This window comes from Podarcis raffonei, chromosome 10 (genome assembly GCF_027172205.1).
Source record: "Podarcis raffonei isolate rPodRaf1 chromosome 10, rPodRaf1.pri, whole genome shotgun sequence".
In the NCBI taxonomy this organism is placed as follows: domain Eukaryota; kingdom Metazoa; phylum Chordata; class Lepidosauria; order Squamata; family Lacertidae; genus Podarcis; species Podarcis raffonei.
The window spans coordinates 45,414,518-45,437,333 of record NC_070611.1 but is presented as its reverse complement, the minus strand read 5'-3'; the positions used below and the strand labels follow the sequence as shown (position 1 = coordinate 45,437,333).

Here is a 22,816-nt window from a genome sequence, read left to right as displayed (position 1 = left end):
ATGTAGCTCTGAGACATGTAATGCACAGTAATTTGAAGCACAATGGATGCATTGGAGATGAACAAAAATGACCTAAGTGCTCTGGGAATAAGATATTGCTGGTTTGTTTCCCTGAGACAGTCATGAAAGCTTTGAGAAAGTTACTTAGGTAAGTGTGCTAATTGCATTTTCCAAAGTGCTGGCCTCTTAAAGCCTTAAACCGCTCAGGATTCCAGTATCTCAAGGACTACCTTTCTTTGTATGAACCTACAATGGTCATTTGAGACTATTTCCCATGTGCAGCTTCTAGGAGTGCTCAGAGGGTGGTAGACCCGTTCGTTAGTGCAAAGTGTTGCTTGCTTTTTGCATTAGGTAATAGGACATTCCTCTTCACTCAGGCAGCTGGTCTTAGCTATGATTTGGCCATTGTGGTTTTGGTGCTCATCTTGTGGTTGAGCGAAACATAATCACTTCCAAGTCTCTAATTTAAAAAAGCAACACATAAATAAAATTTAATAATTTATTGCTCATAAGTGACTGGAAACGCTGGAAATCCTATTCTCACTCACCTAAGGGTAAATCCCAGTGACCTCAACTTGTCTTACTTTGGGAGTAACGTCCAGCAATGCACTTATTTTTGCCTGCTGTGATCATGCAATTGTTGGGGCTTGTAAAGCGAGGCACCTCTCATGTCCCAGCCTAGCCAGATGGATATTGGTAGAAGCGTCCTTCATATTTATAACAGAGACAGAGTACCTGTGCTTGCTAATTATTATTGCAACTGATTAAACAGCAAGCAGGTGTTCTCATTAATCACTAATTGCTTCCTGCGCTCACCCCGCTTCTCCCGGACCATACTTGCGCGCAGTCTAAAGAACTCCTCTAATTGCCTTTCAATGCTTATTATGATTTACACGCTGCTTCTCCCAGTATGTGCAGTACAGTAATTGCTTCCGAAATTCTGTGTGTGGGTTTCTGGTTTTTTTAAATTCACCACCCACCATGCAAATCAGCACCTGGCATTCCCCCTATTAGTAAACGTGGCTGTTTCCCCTGCTTACAGCTTTGTAAACGTGGTGATGGGGAGAGATCTACCCATTGGAAGAACTACAACACAGAGGCCTCTGGGAAGCACACGGAGGAAATGACGCGCCCGTGCAGGGCATGCTGGTTTGCTTAGCAAGCGAGGCCAGTCCGCTAGGGAAAGCTGCCGGGAAAAGGAAGAGCGGCTCCAGCATGACAGCCTCGCCAGAGTGAGCTGCTGTTGCTGCTGCTCGGGCGACTGGAGACGCCGCGTGCCCTTTTCCGGGCAATGCAGGTGAGGTTCCTTCCCAGGGGCTCGAGAGCGAGGGTCGCTTGGGAAGCGGGCAGCTTCCACCCCGTGCGATCCCAAGCTGGTTCTCGACGGGCAGGTTAGGTTCCCGAACCCCAGATCGCGCTGCCTGCAACTGCCAGGCTGGCAGCAAACTGCTCCGTAGTTCTGAGCGCCTCCGATCCTGCAAATGCAGCGGAGGGAGAAGGAGGGCAGAATGGAAACGCCGAAGCCCTTTGGGAGAGCCAGGCCCCGAGGAAGCGGGAGGTCCCGGGAGCCCCAGTGGATCGACCAGGGAGGGGGGCGGCGGCAGCAGGTGGCGGGGATCGGACTTCTGCTGCAGCCGCGGATCCGCGGGAGAGCGCGCGCTTGGGCGATCCGCTGCCTGGAATCGGGAAGGACCGCGCGGCTGCGGGGAGCGAGTGCGGATCGCCCTCGCTTTCTTCGCTGCTCGCGTAGGAAGGCTGAGCGAGGCGGCCGAGAACTTGTCTCTGCAAACTTGGGGGAGCGCGGGGGGTTGCCGGCGTCGCGCCCTTCGGGAAGCAAGGTCCTCCGGCGTGTTAAACTAGACTACAGAAGATGTATTTAATCACTACGTAACTCATGCTGTCCGCTGGTGAGACGCCCCTCGGAAGAAATAGCTGCGGAATGATCATGATCGATGCCACAAAGAAAGAGGATCCTGTCACAGCAGTCATTCTAAACTAATGGAGGAAGGTGCTCGGGTCTACACCTTAGTAATGATGATTTTGGTGGTGAATTAAGGTGCAAAGCTCTCCTCCGCGCCGTTTCTGTTCGGGTCTTTTGCACTTTTCGTCTTCCCTGATCAGCAGGCCCGCATTTCGTCCGGCTTTATAAAAGGGATCTTGATGTCGGGGTACCTAGTACCCATCGCATCCTGAGTCCCAGGACTAAGCAGCAAAAGGGTTTTCACCTTGATCGTGATTTTATATAGACGCACAAAATGCAAAATGAATTATTTTCTCTGTATTGGTAAGAGAGAGAAAATATTTTTATAGATTCGTTTCTTAGTTAGCACCACAAACTTGTCTCATGTTATCTAGTAGCTACTATACAAGTTCAGTCCTGCAACATTTTATATATTATTTTTTGGGATTATCTGAAGCAATCTTTTTAAAGGTTTAAGAAATCTGCACATATTTGTCACACATTCCGAAAAGCTCTCAATTTGCAGATATTTGGGGAAACTGGAATAGTATGCACCTAGATTTTACTCAAGAGTCGACCCATTGAAATGTTAGTTAAAGCTTCATTTTAGTGGATCTACTCTGAGTCCAAGTTAGCTGAATACCAACCCCAGTAGTTGCAAATTGAGGATGTTGGGGGTGTTTTTGGTCAAGTTGAGCATATAAAAAACAATACCCTAGGAGGGCCTAGAATAGAAAGGCCCTGAATCTAGACATACCCTTGTTTCTTTCTGGAATCCAATACCATTTATCACAGATGCCAGAGAGGGAATATCTAGATGTTGTTTTTGAAAGCAGGTCACTTGCAGGGACAATAAGTAATAAAGGGTTGAGGTTGGTTTTGACAGCTTTTTTGGTATGCATGTTAAATCACATATCTTTCTACAGAAGTAAATTGAGGCATGAAGAAGCTCAGTTACTTCCATCACTATCACAAACTCCAAGGCTAGGGGCCTTGTTCGTTACTGTGTTAGATGATTTTGGAACATGAGGTTGCCTGCAGATTAAGCTTTTGGGGAGGATGAATCTGCAAAGCCCCCGAATTGGTTGCTGTAACTGCTGTGCTCTCTCACACTCACCTTCTTGCACTACAGTACATGAATGACTTTTCCTATGGCATATTGCATTAAACTAGTTTCCCCCCAAATTTGTTAACTTAAACCATAGTGTCTCTTTTAGTTCTCTGATAGTGACTATAGTGTGGCATTTGTTTTGATCCTGTTATTTACTTACAATGGGGCTGGCTTCTAGTGTTTGTAGGATTGCAGCCTTAAACCCTTAATTACACTTGTAACTCCATTAAACATTTACTTCCCATGAAATTTATGTTCCAGACACTCCTGCTATTCTTTACTGTTGAACTTGAACGTGACCTTTTCAACTCTCTTAATTACTTGTAGGTGTGTCATTTGTCTCTTGAAGCCAACGCCAGTGATTCCATGTGGATCCTCTTACAGATTAACTATTGGATTTACTATTATTTAGCATTTGATAATCACCCCGTAACACTGATCTCTGGACAATGTGCAACAAAAAGTTACAAAATAATAAAATACAAATAATGCAATATAAATGCAACACATTCCCAAACCGCACAGATTGTTTATATCTAATAACCATTACACTCAAATTCACCTTGTCACATGGAGAACAGAAACCACCTCGTAAGAGCTAAAAACATAAGAGCAAAGAGCAAGACAGCCCCAATAAATGTAGGTGTATACTAATAATATTAATTAAGAATGAGAGGATGTTGAAAGCCCTGGGAGAATAGAAGTTGGCTTTCCTTGGCACTGAAAAGCCATCAGCGTATGTGCCAGATGCGCCTCTTCTAGGCATAGTGTTTCATAATAGGGGACCACCACTGAGAAGGCTCTTTTCCTCATAGCAATCTTGCACACTTCCGTTTGAGTTGGTGATTGTGGAAAGGCCTTCAGTAATGATCTCTGGGCATGGGCTTGTATGTATGGGAAAGGGCATTCATTTAGATCCGAAGGTTCTATGTTATGCAGTATTTCAAAGGTCAAACCCAGCACTTTGAATTAAGCCTGGAAGCGGATTGTCCCACCCTCTGTTGAGGAAACTACACCTCTTACTGTCTTGTTATATTTGCCTCCACTCTTTATTATTTTCTGCTTCATGTCTCGTCTACATGGCTGCACAACAAATGGAAGTTGCTTCTGACACTGAGCTTCTTCACCTGGTGCTAGTTTGATTACATATTGTAAGAACACAATATTATAAGAGAAGAATGTGGTGCTCAAGTCGCAACCATGTGTGTCCCTGAGGCTCATAGTATGCCTTATCCCAGGCATTCCCAACCTTCGGCCCTCCAGATGTTTTGGACTACAATTCCCATCATCCCTGACCACTGGTCCTGTTAGCTATGGATCATGGGAGTTGTAGACCAAAACATCTGGAGGGCCGCAGGTTGGGGATGCCTGCCTTATCCCAATCCCTAGACTAAGGCTGTGGTCTACTAAACACTCACCTAGGAGTAAGTCCCATTCAAAGTCAATGGAGATTACTTATGAGAAGACATATACAAGATTGCAATGTGATGATGCTATATTCACTATGCTACCTTTCTGCCTATTTTGGGCAGTATATCCAGGGGTATCCAGTATTGTGGCCTCAGTCTGTTCTTAGACTGTTGCTCTCATCAGACAGAGCCAGCACAGCCAAAGGTGACTTATGATGGGGACTGTGAGGGCAATATTTGGAGGGCATCATATTAGTTACCCTTCATGTAGCTAAGCCCTTTGGAGGGTTTTTGTTTTGCTCTTTGCCTTTTGTGTATAGGTGCATCTGCCATGTTGCTAATATGCTTATGATATTATATTATATTCTGCTTCTCATCCTGGATATGTGGTATGCTGCTAATATAGAATAGCATGCCTGGATCCTACCAGTGGCTGCCTGCTGAATACTGCAGAAAGAAGCAGAATCCAAAGTGATTTTTTTTACAGTGCTTCAGTTTATTGTTTGCAAATGACAAGATATTTTGTTACAGATATGATTCTGGATTTGCTCCAGTAAATGAATTCTCAGACATATTTTTCAGTGTGTGAAGCAGATTGTTCTTATAAAACATGCTGCTGCTTCTCTAGTTGGATATTAAATCTTGTATACAATTGCTGTGTCTTGATCTCCTCCTCACATATATTCCCCTCCCAGGGCACCCTTTCCAGATCTGCAAGGAACACTGAGTATTTAACGCACCCCAAAAGGATACCCTCGTGGTGCTAATCTTTGCTTCTCTTGTGTTCTTTGCATGTGTGTTGAGAAAGGAGGCTGCAAAAGATAAGGGCACTTGATGGTGCTTTCTCAAATCCTTCGTAACCTATATTCTGACAGGTTTATGTCCTACTTTTGTGTTGCTCACCGCTTCCTAATTGATAGAATAGCAGTGTGCAGATGACAGTCCGATAGCTGAGCTTTTGAGAATGCCCCCGGGGGTAAACGCAAATAAATTGGATGTTTACCCTCTGAGCACTGGGAAGCGGTGACTCTTCTCTCCTCCACCCCCAGATTGTTGAAATAGAAGCTTTTCTCTTCTAGCTCTGCCCAACCCAACTTGTAAAAGGTTCTGTGGGAACCTTCAGGTGCACAGAGTGCTCCGCAAATTCTTAATTTATCTTCAGAACAACTCTTTGCTATCATTTTTTAGGCTGAGAGAAAGTGCTTATGCCCAAGGCTGCCCAATAAGCTTCATGGCGAAGTGGGTATTTGAACCTATATCTCCCCAGATCCAAACCTGGTAGGGGTTGCTGAGTGAAACTCCACCTGAGATCCAGCTTGTCTCCTGGGAAAACCTCAGCGGTGCCAAGAGAGCCTCTGCTGCTCCACAAGTTACTTTGAGCATCAGGTCGCCTGCCTGCTGCAGCAAATAGAATTCTAGTATTGTCCTGCAGTGCACAGGAGGAGCGAGTAGGCGAAGACATGGATTGCAGCAGGGAGCTTAGGTGGGAGGCATAATGGCCACCAGAACTTGCTCACGCTGGCTTTTGAGCTTTCAAAATGAAGGTGTATAATATAAGCCTTATAAAACAAAGGCCAGCTAATCTGCAGCACCACATTTTTGCATTGGCAGGGCCTAGTATTAGCACGATACATAGCCTTAATATTTAGGTTGCTGGGTTCAGACTTGTCCCACTGAACAGGGCGGGACTCAGTTCTGAGTAAATACTCATAGGATTGTGATGCACAGTCAGGATTCTGAAGCACTGTTTGCATTGCACGATGGAAATTGCGAGTGCAAAGCAAATAGACTTGAATATCTCGTTCATTGTTCCTGGCATCCTTGATGGCATCTTGTTCATTGTACAGGCAGAACCTGAAGAGGTCAATTGAACAAAAGTTTTTTTGGCTAAGCTGCTGAATGGAGAGGTCTAGTACCTGACCGTTGCCCATTTTGTCAGTTTTGTATGAATATGTACACTGGTAAACAGCATTTCCACACACTGCTCTGGTTCGCCAGAAGCGGCTTAGTCATGCTAGCCACATGACCCAGACAAACTGTCTGCGGACAAACGCCAGTTCCCTCAGCCTATTGAGCGAGATGAGCGTGCAACCCCAGAGTTGTCCGCAACTGGACCTAACGGTCAGCGGTACCTTTACCTTTTACCTTGTATTACACACTTGAATCCATTACAGTCAGAGGAATTATTGGAATGCTTAAGATTTAAACACATATGCATTTTCTTTGCAACATTTGGTTCAATGCATGATGACACTGGGCTGGTAATTTAATTTTCTGCTCTTAATCATGCAGCTATAGTTCACCTGCCTCCTTTAAAAGTATTTTCAGTTCTTCTTAAGAAGTTTAAATTATATTGGAATTAGGTTTTATTCTCCTTTATTTGTTAAAACCGGCTAAGAGAAGCCAATGTTCTTGGAGGAGCCCCCCTTCTGCCGCCGCCCCTGTATGTGGAATTACGAGAACTGGAAAAAAGGGAAAGGCTTTATTGGAGCAGGGTTATATATAAATGTTGAAAGCTTCAAGATGAAAGGCTGGTGTGTCTTTCTCTTTCAGCCCTGTTTTATTTTGTACGGATAATGGTTAGGAAGCCATAGGAAAATTGGTGAACCAGAAAGCCTGGCAGCAAACTGCAATTCCTCTAACCCTCCAATTAAGAGCAGCAAGCTGCTCTGATTTCCATTAGCCCCTCTCGTGGAGCGGGTCTAACTTCTCTGTATGTAGTCATTTGCTGTCTTGTTAGCTGAGGCAGGACTGAGCATGGCTCTCTAGTGGAATATTTATGTGTCACATTTAACCTGCGCTGCAGAGTAAAGATGATATAGTGGTGGTTGTGGTGGTCGTAGTAGTACTGTCAATTGCCACCACTTCATTTTCCTCATGGTTTAAGTCTTGGCAGATATCTTCTATTATATCACCTTTCCTTCTGTCTCATGGAAGCTACTGGTGGCATGTACATCTGTCACTGTATACAACATTTTCAGTTTCTGCTCTCCTAAAGGAAAATAGCCCTGCTGGTAAATGCCACAGTCCCACCCCAAATTAGAAAGGTATCTGATCAACTTCAGCGTTGCACAGATAACATGACTGGAAAATATCTGTGGATGGGCCGCAGCTGTGCTGTGATAGACTGAAATAGGTTGGATTTCTGAAACAGAAGTACTGAATCAAAGTAAATATTGGGGGTGTGCGGAGATCAGAAAAGGAAATAGCAATCAATAATCATAACATCTGGAAAACAAAACTGGATAGCAAAAACATTTTAAGAGCTTGCTTCCTTGGAACCAAGTCCCTTTGTGTTCAGTAGCACTTGCTCCTAGGAAAGTATTAATAGGAGTGCACTTTCTGTTGTTTTCTGTTAGTTGAATAATTGTATGACTTCAATTGTTGGTTTTTGTGTGTATTGCATCTTACTGTATTCTGTATATACTATTCAGGGTCACTGAAACAAAGAGAGATTGTGAAGAGCTCCAAAATGACCTTGTCAAACTGAGTGAAGCGGGAGGTAATAGCAAATGCAATTCATAGAATGGTAGAGTTGGACAGGACTTACTTTATTCCAGCAGGCCTTTTAATGGTAGTTTAATTTTATAGCTTTCTTCACTGATTCTCATCAGTTGTATTGTATCTTTGTAAACAACTTAGTCTGTTGTAGCTAAATGGTATGTAAGTTGTTTAAGTAAACCAGAAATAAAGTTTATAAAATGCGTGGCACGGAGAAAAGCTTTTCTCCCTCTGTTCCCAACACTCGAACTCGTGGCCATCCGATAAAGCTGAACGTTGGAAGATTCAGGAACGATAAATGAAGGCACTACTATGACTAATACTACTTCATAGCTGAACTTTTGAACGTGCTCCCACCGGAGGAGATGATGGCCACCAACTTGGAAAATACAAATTTATGGAGGAGAGGGCTATTGGTGATGGCTATGAGCTATGATGACTATGTTCCGCCTCTGTGGTTGGAGGCAGTAATGCTTTTGAGTTCCACTTGCTGGAAACCACAAGAGGGTAGAGTGCTCTTGTGCTCATATCCCATTTGTGGGATTCCCATAGGTATCTGACTGGCCACTGTGAGAACAGGTTGCTGGATTAACTGGGCCAATTGGCCTGATCCAGGAAGCTCTTCTTATGCTGTTGTGTACTGCCCTGAAAACTTCGTTGATCATCATCCACATCATCCTCATCATCATCATCTTCCTTGGAAATACTGCCTCTGACAGCTGAGACAGAACATAGCCATCAAGCCTAGTAGCCATTGGTTGCTGTAAGGCTATCCTAAATTCCTGACAATGTCAAGAATACTGGTGCATCTTTGCATTACTTTACCAAACATGCTCTCTTGGAGGTAAAAACAAAATAAAAATAGGAGCATGCTCTTATCTATGGCAAGTACCTGAGATAAGCTTGTGCCACGGACTGCTCTTTACAGTATTTAATGCTGCTTAATGGATTTTTCGCCCCATCCGTGTGTGTAGCTTTCAGCCACTACAACTTGCTTTGATATTGCTCATGGAATAAAACCTATTATTTTCTCATTGTGAAAGTCCTTTTATGCACAGTGTAATTGGTACTTAACATTCACTTCACAGTCTGGACTGTAAGCTCCCAGTGGACCAACCGATCTCTCACTAGCCAGCTCCATCTGTTTCCAAATTTGTTTTGGAATCCCAGGAACAGACAGGAGGCGTCTTCCACCACTGTGGGTGCTTACTTGGGAAAATATCTCAAATTCCTGGGAGCCACATATAATAAAACTTTATAAATCAAGAGCTTTTCCAAATTCTAGCACCAACTGTTTAAGTATCTAAATGACCAGATGTTTACAGTTCCAGTCTGAATGGTTTTCATTTGCATTTGCCTCTTTGCTTGCATAATACCTGTTTGTTGCTTTTGTTTATGTCTTTATTGCATTTATATCCCATCTTCCCTCCAAGGAGCTCAGGGTGGTGTACATACCTTTCCTCATTCCTATTTTATCCTCACAAGATTTTTAAAATGTGGGTTGTAAAACTAGTTCTTACATTAGAATTTACAGTTTGTGGAGAATATTCCCCAGAGAATTTTCTAGCAGAGTATATTTTCTAGAATATTCTAGAATATGTCTACTGTAAAAGGTTGATGAGACTGGACTTTCTCTTGAAATCCATCAATGTAGATTTTTATTGCTGAAGCAGAAACTGTTACCCAAGGTTTCAGTTTTTGGGATGTGGAAGTGAAGGGATCCCATGTCACTAAATTTAGGTTGGCCCCACAGGTTTTAATATATTTGAGCTTGTGTGTGGTAAAGTTTGCCTTTAGGGAAAACATTGGTATTGATAGGTGGGCTCTTCCTCAACAATTTTAATTTGTGTTGCAGATAAACTCAACTGAGAAGAACACAATTGTGATGTTGCTGAAGAAGATTCATAGAAAAAATTTCTGGATGATCATTGACTGACGGCTTTGCCTGATGTGGTTTAGTGAGCATCACAATAGCCAGAACAAGTTGTTCTACATTCCTTTATTTGAATTACCAGGTAGAGGTCTTTGTTTTGTTTTTGTCCTTAAATTAAGTTGTGCTCTGAGATGTGCTTGTAGCTAAAGTAGATTTATAACCAGTAATAAAAGTCTGCTGTTGTCATACTCCCAGTTTCTTTTATAGTAAATCTTTTAAAAAGATAACTATAAGTCTATATTACTCTGGGCAAACACTCTTTCTGTATAATGGTAGGGTATACCTAATATAATTTTCTCAATAGTAATTGCATGGGTGGAACCAATCTTAAATATCTTGAATAAATTTACATAGGAAAAATGTCTACAGATAATGAAAACATGTTCTCTGTAGGCGCACCTGTCTCCTGAGGTATAAGCTCTTTATACTCCAAAGCATGTTGTGTTCAAAACACACAACTTAATTAGGATTCTTACTGCAGTCTATAATTCCCTCTTTGTCAATGCAGGAGGCAACTGTTTTGTGGACAAGTCAAAGCCTATTTGGATTTATTTCCATGAATAGGTAACTCTGATCCCCATATAACTGATAAAACTGTAGCATTCCATGTAATTGGAAATCTTGCCATTTTTTAAGCAATAAAGGCATATTGCCTTGCTGGTATTTTTGTAAATTGTCATCTACATGTAGGAACCATTTTCCTTAATGTTATTGGGCAGGGGTGGCCAAATTCATAAGCCCGGAAGGGGAGGGTGAGAGTACTGGAAGTGTGTTTTAACTGGGTCTGTTTGTGCCTGCCATCCACCCTTCCAATTCCCCTTCCTCGCCCACCTCCTTCCTGTCTGGCTTGCTCTCCTGATTTGCCAGCCACCACCTCTGCTCCTAGGGGAATCTCCTTCCCCAGGGATGGGGTCAGGACATCCTTGACACCCCCTCCCTCTCTGTGATGTCAGGTGGCCCCAGAGCAGCTTTGGGTGAGGACCCTCCTCAAAATCACTGCTTGGACTATTCTCATTCCTCAAATTGAGACTGGGGCCCAGTGGCAGTATGTCAGGCTCCTCCTTTACATCATTGCCCAAACTGCTGCTACCTCCCATCCTGGGGTCATCATCTTCTTCCTCCTCTTGACACACTCTGCCAATCACACCCTGCCCCCAGCAGAGTCATGGAGATCACAACACTTGGTAGCAAGTTTAGTACTTAGGCAGTAATGTGGAAACACACAGCCCTACTTCAAGTGGGGCCAATTCACATTAGGAAATAAATCCTATTGATATCTTATATATCACGTTTTTTTGTCCGTTTCTGTTCTGACTAAATCTTTCTGAGATAACCCCTCAACCATGTTTTGGTGTGTTATTTTAATCTGAATGTAGGAAGACAGACGAACCATCAAAGATTTAAAACCGTGGTTAGAAATGGAGTCATTGCACCATTTTTTGACTTCATTTCAGATCACTTTGATTTGCGTTCGTCACAACATTCAACATGTCATGGAACCGTCTAGACACAATGCGGCACATTTCTGTAATGTACATTATGTACTGGATTATCTTTTCAGTTAGGGAATAGCACTGCACTCTCATAGCCCAGTCTTCCATTAACATTCATCTGGCAGCAATTCCTGCTCACTTTGTTCCCATTGAAAGCTAATCAGGTTTCTCTTACTGCATGAAACAACTTCTTACAGAATTGACTCAGGCTTCCTCCTGTTCAGACTTCCTGGCCTAAGAGGATGCTTCATGTTCTGTCACCGTTGATGACTAAACAGTCTGAACCAGTAGCAACACGTTTAATGGATTATCTCACCATCAAGGTTGCGGTTTTGAAGACAATCATTTCAGTGAGAAAAGTGTATGGAAATGATTGTGCTTCATTGTGGTCTGCGATTCTTGATGGTGCATAAGGACTGCCTTGCATTAAGGCCTATTTTGGAATTACTACCATATTCATTTCACATTAAGCAAACCACAGTTTTGTCAATCCTCTTTTCAAATCCTTCAGATGAGCAGAAGTGTGAATTGCATTCATTAGATGTCTATACGGCCATTTGATTTTTACTTGCATTGCACTTGTGAGTTTAGAAAAAGAGGTGCTAAATTTCATTGACTGTTCAAGAAGGAGTAGAGCTTTTTGAGCTTCTTCCCAGACCCTTGCTAGGTTTATTATTTCTGGAGATTCACACATCCTCCACAAGAAGCTCAGCCATCTTCAGCACTGCAGACATGTGTCTCAGTTGCAGCTGTCTGCATGCCAGCAAAGTGGAAGTGGCCTCATGATGTTTTCTCTAGCAGAATGCAATGACCATTGAGGGCAGAAATTAACCAGGGTTGGAAGAGCAGTGTTGCAGGGTGATGGACTTCTATTCCCTCTGCTCAGTAGGGAACGCTGTAGTCCTCCCATTTGTGGGATTGCACACTTACTGGGAAAGTGCTGTTGCGCAGTCACTTAGCCAGCCCACCCTCCCTGGTTTAAAGGCTGCAGATACCATTGATGCACACCTGCAGCATTAGGAAGAAGCTGAACAGGTTTTTTGGCAGGCGAGCTTGGTGAACAAAATGCCAGTTAAAGGGAGGGATGGGAGAGCCTCATGCTCAAAGTTCTAGGCGTCTCTGAGATTTGGCTTGTGTTCGTATGGGATTTGGCCAAAGAACAGCAGTTACCGGTAATCACAATTTCTGTTTTACTATATTGAGCCACTGGCGGACTGGAAATTTCAAGCCTGTTTTTGTATATTGATCAGATTGTGGATGTGAGATCTATGGTTTGGATTTGCACACAACGATGTTTGTGGCAATGCTGAAGCGCAAGTAAATATCCTCATTGCCAGGGAAAACAGTAACTTCCAGATTGGCTGCAAGGCTGGTAAAGAAGTGGGTGGATTGGAGCATGCAGCTAAAGTCAGGATGTGGCCTGTGAAATGAGTACAGAGGTAGCCAATGTGGTGCCCTCTCAATGTAGTTGGGTGCCCACCTGTATGCTGAAGCTCAGTCTTGAAACTTTGCCTATGAGAGAGAGGTTTACTGCCAGTGGGTCTGTTGCTTTAGCTCTTTGTTGTCTTCTCATACACATGGGGAGTTGCTTATGTTAATGAATATAAATTAGGTAGTGAGAGTGGAGAGGTTTCTGTGCTTTAACCTCAATCATTAGAATGATTTAAGTATTCTCCCTCCCCTTTCCTTCCTTCTTTCCATTCCAGGATTTTAAGGATGGATTATTTTCGAGCCTTCACATTTCTCTTTATGCTGATATTATCCAGAGGCGTCACGGCAGACACAGAGAAGAAAACCCCTGATTCAGGATTAGAAATCTGTATCCTTCTTTCGTTGCCTTGATTTTTGTCTGTGAAAGTGGGGTGTAACTGAGAGAGTGTTGCTTGTTAGGGGGCCCTTTTGTGCTTAGCAAGGGTGGAGAAACGGAGTGGATTTGTAAGCCTTGGGAAAACATGTAGATTTGTACATGTGCATGTGAAAGTATATAAACTGCAAAAGGGTACGCATACGTACCACAAGGGGCATTCTTAAGCACTAGGCTGGGGAAAGCTCATCTGAAAGGCCCATGTGAATTAAAATGTCTCTGCCTGGTGCCAAAAGGACATCAGTCACTGCCAGGTGAACCTCCTGGGAAGAGCATTCCAATGTTGAAGCTCCACCGCTGCAAAGTCCTCTCTTGCATCCACAGCTGTCTAACTTCCAGACCCTTTCAGCTGCTAAGATCGGCAGAGGGGACCCTCTTGGTAGTTCCTCCACCTTCAGAGACTTGGGGGTGGGGGTGGCGTGGCGGATAAGACATTCTCTGTGGTGGCCCCTAAGTTGTGGAACTCCCACCCCGAAGAGGTGTGTCTGGCACCTTCATTATGCTCCTGAAGTCTCCAAAGACAGAGCCAAAGAGGCCACAAGTCAGGCATGCCTTTTATTCTAAATGTCCTGTCTTGCCCAAATACTCTTAAAGGAATTACCAACCATTTTGCCCTTGGGCCTAGTGTATTTTTCTCAGATATGCAGTGTTGTACTGAGTGAGAAGAATAAAGACCTTGTCCTTCCCAAATAAGCTGTGTACCCCAATACCAACACTCTTAAAGAGAGAGAGAGAGAGAGAGAGAGAGAGAGAGAGAGAGAGAGAGAGATCTCATCGTGGCTCAGTAATGTCAAATAGGCTTCACTTCCTTCCTAGCTCACTCAACTTTTCCCTCCATACTCTCCGTATGAAAGCCATTCTTCACACGATCTTCATCAAGTTGGAAAGGACCGCTGTGAAATAGATGGATTCTTTATGCTGACACGATGATTGCAGCATGGCACGTCACATGGTTCTTCCTCTGGGCAAAATGTTTCTCTGCTCTTTCTGTTTCAGGAGAGGTTGTATTTTTCTCTCTCCTTGACTCTCCCTTGCTTTTAATTGGTAATGTGAACCCTTGTCATTTGTACTTCCCTCTGGATTTATGCTGTCATCCTCCATAGATTCTAGTTTACAGCTGCCAGGCCACCGAGAGCAGATATTCTTTGCAGTCTCCATAAACTTTATTTCTTGCCATTGGCTTTTCCTCAAAGAAACTGGATGCAGTAGTTAAAAGAAGCCTGGTCCCTTGTAAGGGCTACTTTGATGGAGTGGGCCCCAGATCTCCTATTGCCTTCCCTTTCTTTTCTTAAACTTAAAACTTTTTAAAAAATTGTTCAGAGCCATCATCCATACATAGAAATTAGCATATACACATTTTATGCGAAGTCCCCAAGTCTTTTTATATCCTAACAATGCCCCAGGGTGAAGGGCAAAAAAGATGCTGGGATTGTGCTGTGGGTTGTGGGGAGGGGAACATGGGGCAAGAGTTTGGATGTTCTGTAGTTCAAGGTATCCTTGACCAAGTTACAGATAAGAAGCTGTTCGAAGTGAAACGCAAAGACCAGATGAATGCGTTGAAGAACCTGATTGAGCTCAACGATGTGAACCAACAATACAAGATCATAGACATCATGCTCAAGGGTCTTTTCAAAGTGAGCCTTGTCTAATAGAGTGCAGGATTTATTTATTTTTAGTTCTGGGATGTTAGATAATCTTAAAAGCAGTGTGGGGGGCCTAAGAAGAAGAGTGTAGTGTCTTAGTCAACAATGCTTCTTTACTGGAAAAGGTTGAGGTGGTGGTGGGGCAGAGGCTTGGCACTATGTCCACCTCACAATTCCAGTGAATTGCTGGTGAATGTAGCGGCTGCCACTCATTCCAGACACGGTTGGTTGTGAGGGGAGGGGAGATGGTACCTCTTAGGGTCTGCTGGTTTTAAATCTACTGTGGGAAGATAGCCTAGGATGGTCTAGGCCTTACCTTAGGCACCCTCACCAAGTGCTTTCTTACACTTCCATCTGCAGAGTAGTAGTAGTAATAATAATAATAATAATAATAATAATAATAATAATAATAAATTTATTTATACCCCGTCCTCCCCAGCCAAGACCAGGCTCAGGGCGGCTAACAACCAGTAATAAAAACAAGTTGATTAAAATACAATTTAAAAACAAGATTAAAATACAACATTAAAACATTAAGATGCAGCCTCTTCACAGGAGGTGAAAGGAAAAAAGAAAGAGGGGGAGGGAATCAAATTGATTCTAAGCCAAAGGCCAGGTGGAACAACTCTGTCTTACAGGCCCTGCAGAAAGAAATCAGATCCCGCAGGGCCCCCTGGTCTCATGAGACAGAGCGTTCCACCAGACCGGAGCCAGTGTTGAAAAGGTCCTGGCTCTGGTTGAGGCTAATCTAACTTCCTTAGGGCCCGGGACCTCTAGGGTGTTGCTATATATGGACCTTAAGGTCCTCCATGGGGCATACCAGGAGAGGCGGTCCCATAGGTACGAGGGTCCTAGGCGGGTAGTGACCATTTTAGGTGTGTCCAATTGATGCACAACTGCCAATGCATGGATCCTTTTGGACCCAGAAAAGGATGGAATGGAGTCAGAATGGGCTTATGCGCACCTCTGCTGATGTGTGTGGCAGTGAGGAACGGAACCCCATGCAAAATGGTCACCGCCTGTATGTATGTAGAAGAGCATTTTCAGCACCTGTTCCATAAAAATAGATTGCCTTACACTGGAGATTTGCCCAATGCATGGGTCTGCACATTCAGGACCCGCATGAGATCTTAGTTGTTCTTCTGGGCTGGTATTTGGTTGGGTTTAAATGAATAGCTGAGGTATTATATTAGACTAGGTAATTGAGAAGTGATTTGCAGCTTATCGATGGTACCATCACATCGTATGGAGAAGGTGGTTGTGGCTTCATACAGTTGCTGTTTGTCTGTGGCCCTCCACCTGGTGCTGTGTGATGTAACTGTGTTGCAGCACAAATATTCCTGTGTGTTTTGTGCTTGTTACCGCCAAGCATGTTGAAACCAGACTTGGTCCAGGAACTGCAGCTGTTGGTTCCTCCGCAAATAATGTGAGGTGTTTTGAAGGGCTGGGATATTCATTTTCACAATTTGGTTTCCTGGCTTTTGAGGTTGTTATTTCCCCCAAGTTTCCTCGTCTGTCAGGGCTGTGTCAGATGGGCATTTGTAGCAAAGCAGAAGAGGTGGGGGTGTGCGGCTGAGAAGAGGCTGTTGCTGGCAGCACAGGTGTGGAGAAGAGATGTTTTTGGCAGGAGCTGATATCAACCATGTCCGCTTTCTGTTGTGATGTGCAGGTTCTTGAAGACTCGCGGGCTGTACTTATAGCAGCAGATGTCCCTCCAGATGGGCCGTTCCCTCAGGATGAGAAGCTGAAGGATGGTGGGAGCTCTTTGCTTTATAATCCCGATTTCTCCATCCATCATTCTGTAGCCATTAACTTTGTAACAATGAGCTGTTCTGGCATTACAGCTCTCGTTGCCATTTTGGCGACTCTTGCTTAGCCACCCCTGTCACTTCTGTTCTTGTGTGTCATCATTTCTGACATTTGCAAAGGTCCTGGGATGGGAACAGAGCCAAATGAGGCTACATAGCATATGGTACATGAAGCAGAACAGAATCTTATTATTTCGCCTGTGCATATAATGGAAAGTTAACACTCGTAAGGCTGGTCAGTATCATTAAACAGGGACGTGTGGGTTCATTCAGATTGATAGCCAGTTTCTCCCTACCCCCAGTCGGATTCTGCAACTGGAACCCTTGGTTTTGTGACTGGACTAAATGTATGCAGATTTGCATTGTCTACAGATAGGTACATTAATTTACAATTTGAGACTGGTTGGTTATGTTTCCGGTCACTTTTAAAAAATGTTTGTTGAGCAAAGAAAAATTAAGAGAGTGGAAAAGGAAGCACAATTGAACCTATGAGGGCAGCCAGACTTCAAGCTATTGCAGCATGAAAATGGTAGGTACTTGTATTTTCATAACTGTAGAGAAGCAGAGATTCCAGTTCTTTTGTCCAAGGTACTGATTTAGTATATTAAGGTATCCTACCTTGTGCTTTTGGCTGGTGTTTTTTGGCCATGCAGAGTTCCAGAATTAAATCCTCATTTAAACTGTTGATGCCAGCCACCTAGACAATGAGCGGCAGTAGCCTCCCCCCCTCCCAATGCTACTGCCATCAATATCTATAATGAAGGGAAGGATATAGTTTCAATAGTTTTCCTTTGCACTGATCACAGGTAGCCTGAACCCACCTGGAATTCATTCTCTTCTTATAATTTTGAAAATACTATGCGACTCCATTTCCTTTGAATAGCTGTAGCAAAAATTATGTCAGATTGAATGACACACTACTTTGGGTTCCTTGCCAGATTTGTGGGCTGCTAGCTTGCTTTCTGGATTTCTGAAGTTCACAGATCTGGATGTGAGCATATTAATCTGTCCCACCAATATTGTATTTTCAAATTCTGTGTACATAAGGTTGAGCCCTCTTTTTCTTTATTCATAAACTTGGAATAAAATACAAACCCTTTTCTGTACAGTCACTAATATAGATTAAAGGTAAAGGTACCCCTGACCGTTAGGTCCAGTCGCGGACGACTCGGGGTTGCGATGCTCATCTCGCTCTATAGGCCAAGGGAGCCGGCATTTGTCCGCAGACAGCTTCCAGGTCATGTGGCCAGCATGACTAAGCCGCTTCTGGCAAAGCAGAGCAGCGCACGGAAACACCGTTTACCTTCCCGCCAGAGCGGTACCTATTTATCTACTTGCACTTTGACGTGCTTTCAAACTGCTAGGTTGGCAGGAGCTGGGACTAGACAGCAGGAGCTCACCCCGTCGCGGGGATTTGAACCGCCAACCTTCCGTTTGGCAAGCCCTAGGCTCTGTGATTCTATTCTATTCTATTCTCCCCTCCCTTCTCCTCACTCACATAAGCAATAGGAATGGTTAGAGTGTGTTGAGGCGGTAAGCAGCCTGCATTTGGATTCCATGTTTATTCTCATGGAACTTGTCTGATCTCTACCAGCGGCAAAACTCCTGATTTCTCGTTTGTGGCTCTTTACCTCTAGCATATTCCCATGTGGTGGAGAACACTGCATTTTTTGGTGATGTAGTCCTGCGTTTTCCCAAGATAGTACACCATTACTTTGACCGCAACTCCAACTGGAACAACCTGATTCGCTGGGGAATTGGCTTCTGCAATCAGACAGGTGTATTTGATCAAGGTCCGCACTCGCAAGTCCTCGGATTGGTAAGACGGTGTGCTGGTTTGACTTCTCCTCTGATTAGAGGTTGGCGATACGGGGTAAAGGAATATGAGTTGAGGAAAACCAAGAATCTAAGGGTTGCTTCTGTCGTTTCAGTATCTGTATATGGAGGGTGCTGTTGTGTAGCTTGCATAAAGATGGTAATATGCAACTTATATGTGCATTTCACACTCTGTGTGCACACTGAGTAGTAATGACTTTTGCTTCTCAGCAATAGTATAATCTATTCATACATGTGTTGTTGTTTCTTTCTTTCTTTATTGGATTTTATAAACAAGAATAATGTTATACAAATAAGTGTACCAAGTTTTCTCATGTCATTTGTATATCACAAAATAGCATAATAAATGTGGAAAAATATCTACATGTTTCATTATTAGTGGTCAGTATATAAGCTCTTGATTCATGAATTGGTTTAAACCAGCCATAGGCAAACTCGGCCCTCCAGATGTTTTGGGACTACAACTCCCATGATCCCTGGCTAACAGGACCAGTGGTCAGGGATGATGGGAATTGTAGTCCCAAAAACATCTGGAGGGCCAAGTTTGCCTATGCATGGTTTAAACAATTAGGAAGAAAAGAGGGGGAGGGGGAATGATGAGTGGGGTGGGGTGGTTATGCTTCTATTCTTCTACTTTGTATGTGTGTGGGGGTTGTGCCAGCATTACTTGTATGGGTTCTCTTACTATTCACTTGTTGTATTTTCTTGGTGGTGCATACATGCGTTGTTGACCTGCATGACGGATTTGCACAATGGTCACATGCTAGTTTCTGCAGGGAAGAGTTTTCCATGTCAGAGTTCTGTGATGTGCAATCCCATATTAGCCGTATGGCTGCACATTTCTGCATCTTGGTCTCTGATAGGCTGCTTTAGCTCGCAGCAACCCTTTAAGCCATGCTACCTTTGTGCGCAGCCTATGCGGGTCCCTGATTATTTACACAGCAAGTGAATGAATTGCAAGATCAGTGGTTCAGCCCATAAGGGACAGCAAAACTTCTTGCACTTGCAGTACCCTTAATTTGGGAGGGATAGTTTTTTCACATTTGGCGGAATTTGCACTGAACTACCAAATGAGGCTGGGAAGCTTCAGTGGAGGGTGATGTAGTTGCAGGAACTGAGAAGCAGGCAGGAGGGTGAGAAGATTACAAGACATGTGAATGAAGCTGATCTTCACTATTTTTCTTCTGCAGATGGCTCAAGAGCTTGGAATAAGTGAGAAATCTCCAGAATACCGGAACCCCTTTAAAACAGACAATTCTGAAGTAAGATAATAAAGCCATTAGTGCACCCTACCTGTTTTTACCTATTTTTTTGCCACACACCAGTGCATTACACCTAGGAACAATCTGTTCCCCTTCTGATGTGACAACCCAGCACTGCAGCTGGATGCAGGCACTGACCATGCGCTCAGCTTGCCACACAGAAATCTCATCTGCAGCTGCCCACAGTGGCCATGCTCAGTTGCATTTGGTCCTTGATGCATGTTGCATCAAAGGCAGCTGCAGATGCCTATTTCTTTCTCTGTCTCTTTCATATCTGGACTGATTTAGCTGCTTTGCAAAGCAGATTGCCCCTGGAAATAGGTTTTTGAGTAGAATCATTATCATAGCTCAGGACATGAGAGCTGCACCCATTGACACCTTTCCTAGTTTTTTGTTCCTACTAACGCAGATTTGCAAATAATGCCATACATGTTATTAGCTAACAAAAGTGTTTGTTGACATAGATATGTGTGACATAGTTGTGTTGTTGTTTTTTAGAGTGCCAGAATTTATTCATTTTATTTTATATTCCACTTTTCCTCCAAGGATCTCAAAGTATTGTACATGGTTTCCCCGCCCTCCCCCCCCAACCTCATGTCATCCTCACAAAAGCCCTGTTAGGTCAGTTAAGTTGTGAATGAGAGACTGGTCTATGGTCACCCAGTGAACCCTGATCTCCCAGGTCCTAGTCCAACACTACAGCACAAAGCCTCTTTATCTTTCTTTTATTCACAGAAGTGACTGAGGCACTTGACTAGGGTTCTACAGGTAGCTCCATGACATAATCAAGAGTTGACTTTGGAATCCTAATAAGTTCTCTGTTCCGGTGATTATTGGGAACCCCCTTTTCCATAGAGATGCCATTTCCAACGCACAGCAGTAGTACAGATCCAAGAAGACTATCCCCAATCCATTATTTGTGGATGGGATTATATAATCTAAAGCCAAATTCATGTCTCCTGAATCCAAGTCATTGAAACTACAGATATGAAAAACAGGTGCAAGTGGCAGGAGGAGGTGTAATTGGCTAACTGTGAGGCTTGTGCGCAGAACTGTCTCTTTGTTCCCACGTGGCTGAGCTCATCCTGTTCCCTGTCAGTTTTTCCCCAGTGCGGACACATTCCAGAAGGCTCTCCGGGAGGAAGAGAAGCGAAGGAAGAAAGAGGAGAAGCGGAAGGAGATCCGCAAGGGGCCTCGCATCTCCCGCTCACAGTCGGAGTTGTAATGCCGCCACCTGCTCCTGTCGCCGTGACTTGCTCTGGGCGGGAGATGGAAGCTGCTGGGACAGGCGCATCCCAGTCCCTTGGTGACCTCAGGAAAACGCCAGGATGTTGCGGTTTTGTTTTGTAAGGTTTTGGAAGTTTGTTTCTTCTTTCAGCAAGACGTTGGCTAACGACTGGATTGAGCTGTGGGAAGCGCCCCAGGCAGAGATTGCGGTCTTTGAGCACATCTTCCCTTATGGGAAGGCTTTTTCGAGTAATTGGAATGTACAGAGTTTGTCAGAGGCTGTTCCTCATGTATTTTTGTTTCATGTGGCTTTTGCCAGTTTGTAACGCTTAGGGAGAGGGGCGGCGAAAGGGAAGTTCTCTGGCTCATGCCGCCTCTGCAGTTCATAACACTAGAGGTTGTGAATTGTTGTGCAGTCAGAATGGTAAGGGAACACAGAATTGCAAGATTAACTTGAGGGGGCAGCAGAATCACCTTCAAAAAGTTAAGGGTTCTAAGAGTTATGGATTAAGGACATAGATTCTTTGGGATTATTCACACACTGACAGAGTACTCCTTTTGAATGTACCTAGGATACGTCAAAGAGGTGCTGTTATTAAAATGCCGTAATAATCCACACTCCTTTCTGGTTCTATGGTGTCAAAGTCTTCCTCTTTTTCCACAAGGCTGTTAAACCATTTTTTCTCATAAAAGAGGAGGAGGACGGGAATTAATGTGGTTAATTTTGGCTTGAGAAGATGAACAGCACGGTCGGGTCGTCATCAACGAGCATTTGCACTTGACAATTTTGCCATATTGTACTGGTCTGCTGCAACAAAAAGAACAAAGACTTTTGTGGCACTTTCAAGACTTAACACATTTATTGTTTGTCACCAGCGGTGCCACTACTGCACAATGGGAAATTACTGAAACATTCAAGGAGATGGGAGATTTCATTCCCCTTCTTTATGGTGAAGGGAACTTACCTGCTCATCTTTGTGAGGCACTAGAAGAGCTAGAGAGAAGTGATTATGTAAATTTCTTCAGCTTCTATTGTCCAGTGGGTACAGAGTGGAACTGCTGTGTCCATAATTGCTGACTCTTGACTGTTTCAGTACACCCCCATCCCTCAGTTAATGGTGCCGTTGCAATCTTGGTGATGACCTTTAATTTGAAATGTCAAGATGAGATACTCACTTGCCACTGTTCTTAATCTGCGGAAAAGCAGACAGTCTGAAAGTGTAGATTTTGTTCTCTCAGTTCTTCTTCTCTGCTTGCTTATCGATTGTGTCTTTATTACATGGTCAGTGAAATTCTGAGGGAATTGTCCTTCCCACCCAGTCTACTGCCTTATTGCTCCACAGGAACAAGCTGCCTTTTCTCTTGACTTTTTCAAGCATTCCATTTAGGTTTGGACCTGGAGCTAAGTTCGTTTTGGATTCCAGCTGTACTGTACTTGCTCTCATAGTAAAGGCCAGCCAGCCTTGCCCACAGTATGGTCAGTGTTCCCTTTTAATTCCTGCTACCGATTTCTCCCTGGCCTGCTGACTTGTAGGCCTGTATACTGCAGGCATTCAGCATGAAGCCACTGTGCAGTTTGCCACAATGGGTAGCTCTTGTTCAAGACTGGGATAGATTTACACCAGCAAGATTATCTCCAAACACTGATTAACTGGAGTATTGTATTTCCCCTAAGTGTGATGGTCCCTCACTATCATGAGTAGCACTATAACTTGGCACACTACTTGTCAAGGTTGGTTTGGACCAATCTTGCCAGTGGCGGATTGTTT

At 43.7% G+C, this 22,816-nt stretch overlaps 1 protein-coding gene across 2 annotated transcripts; it reads left to right on the top strand.

The window, feature by feature from the left end:
- Positions 1 to 1,151: 1,151 nt before the first annotated feature.
- On the top strand, positions 1,152 to 21,665 carry CCDC134 (coiled-coil domain containing 134). 2 transcript variants are annotated; one of them, XM_053405559.1, is made up of 9 exons: positions 1,152 to 1,297; positions 9,837 to 9,996; positions 10,423 to 10,478; positions 13,114 to 13,226; positions 14,784 to 14,905; positions 16,584 to 16,668; positions 18,360 to 18,541; positions 19,749 to 19,820; positions 20,920 to 21,665. In XM_053405559.1, the coding sequence occupies exons 3-9, from the start codon at positions 10,471 to 10,473 to the stop codon at positions 21,043 to 21,045; spliced, it is 708 nt and encodes a 235-aa protein (XP_053261534.1). In that variant the 5' UTR covers positions 1,152 to 1,297; positions 9,837 to 9,996; positions 10,423 to 10,470; the 3' UTR covers positions 21,046 to 21,665. The 2 variants fall into 2 exon arrangements, with proteins under 2 accessions (XP_053261534.1, XP_053261536.1); XM_053405561.1 differs by lacking the exon at positions 10,423 to 10,478 and having other exon boundaries at positions 1,154 to 1,297.
- The last annotated feature ends 1,151 nt before the right edge of the window (positions 21,666 to 22,816 follow it).

Bases quoted from the DNA above. Each gene is read 5' to 3' on its own strand.
- CCDC134 (XM_053405559.1), top strand. The intron at 14,906-16,583 runs GTGAGCCTTGTC...TGTGATGTGCAG, and splicing joins TGCTCAAGGGTCTTTTCAAA to GTTCTTGAAGACTCGCGGGC. The intron at 16,669-18,359 runs GTGGGAGCTCTT...CTTTACCTCTAG, and splicing joins GGATGAGAAGCTGAAGGATG to CATATTCCCATGTGGTGGAG.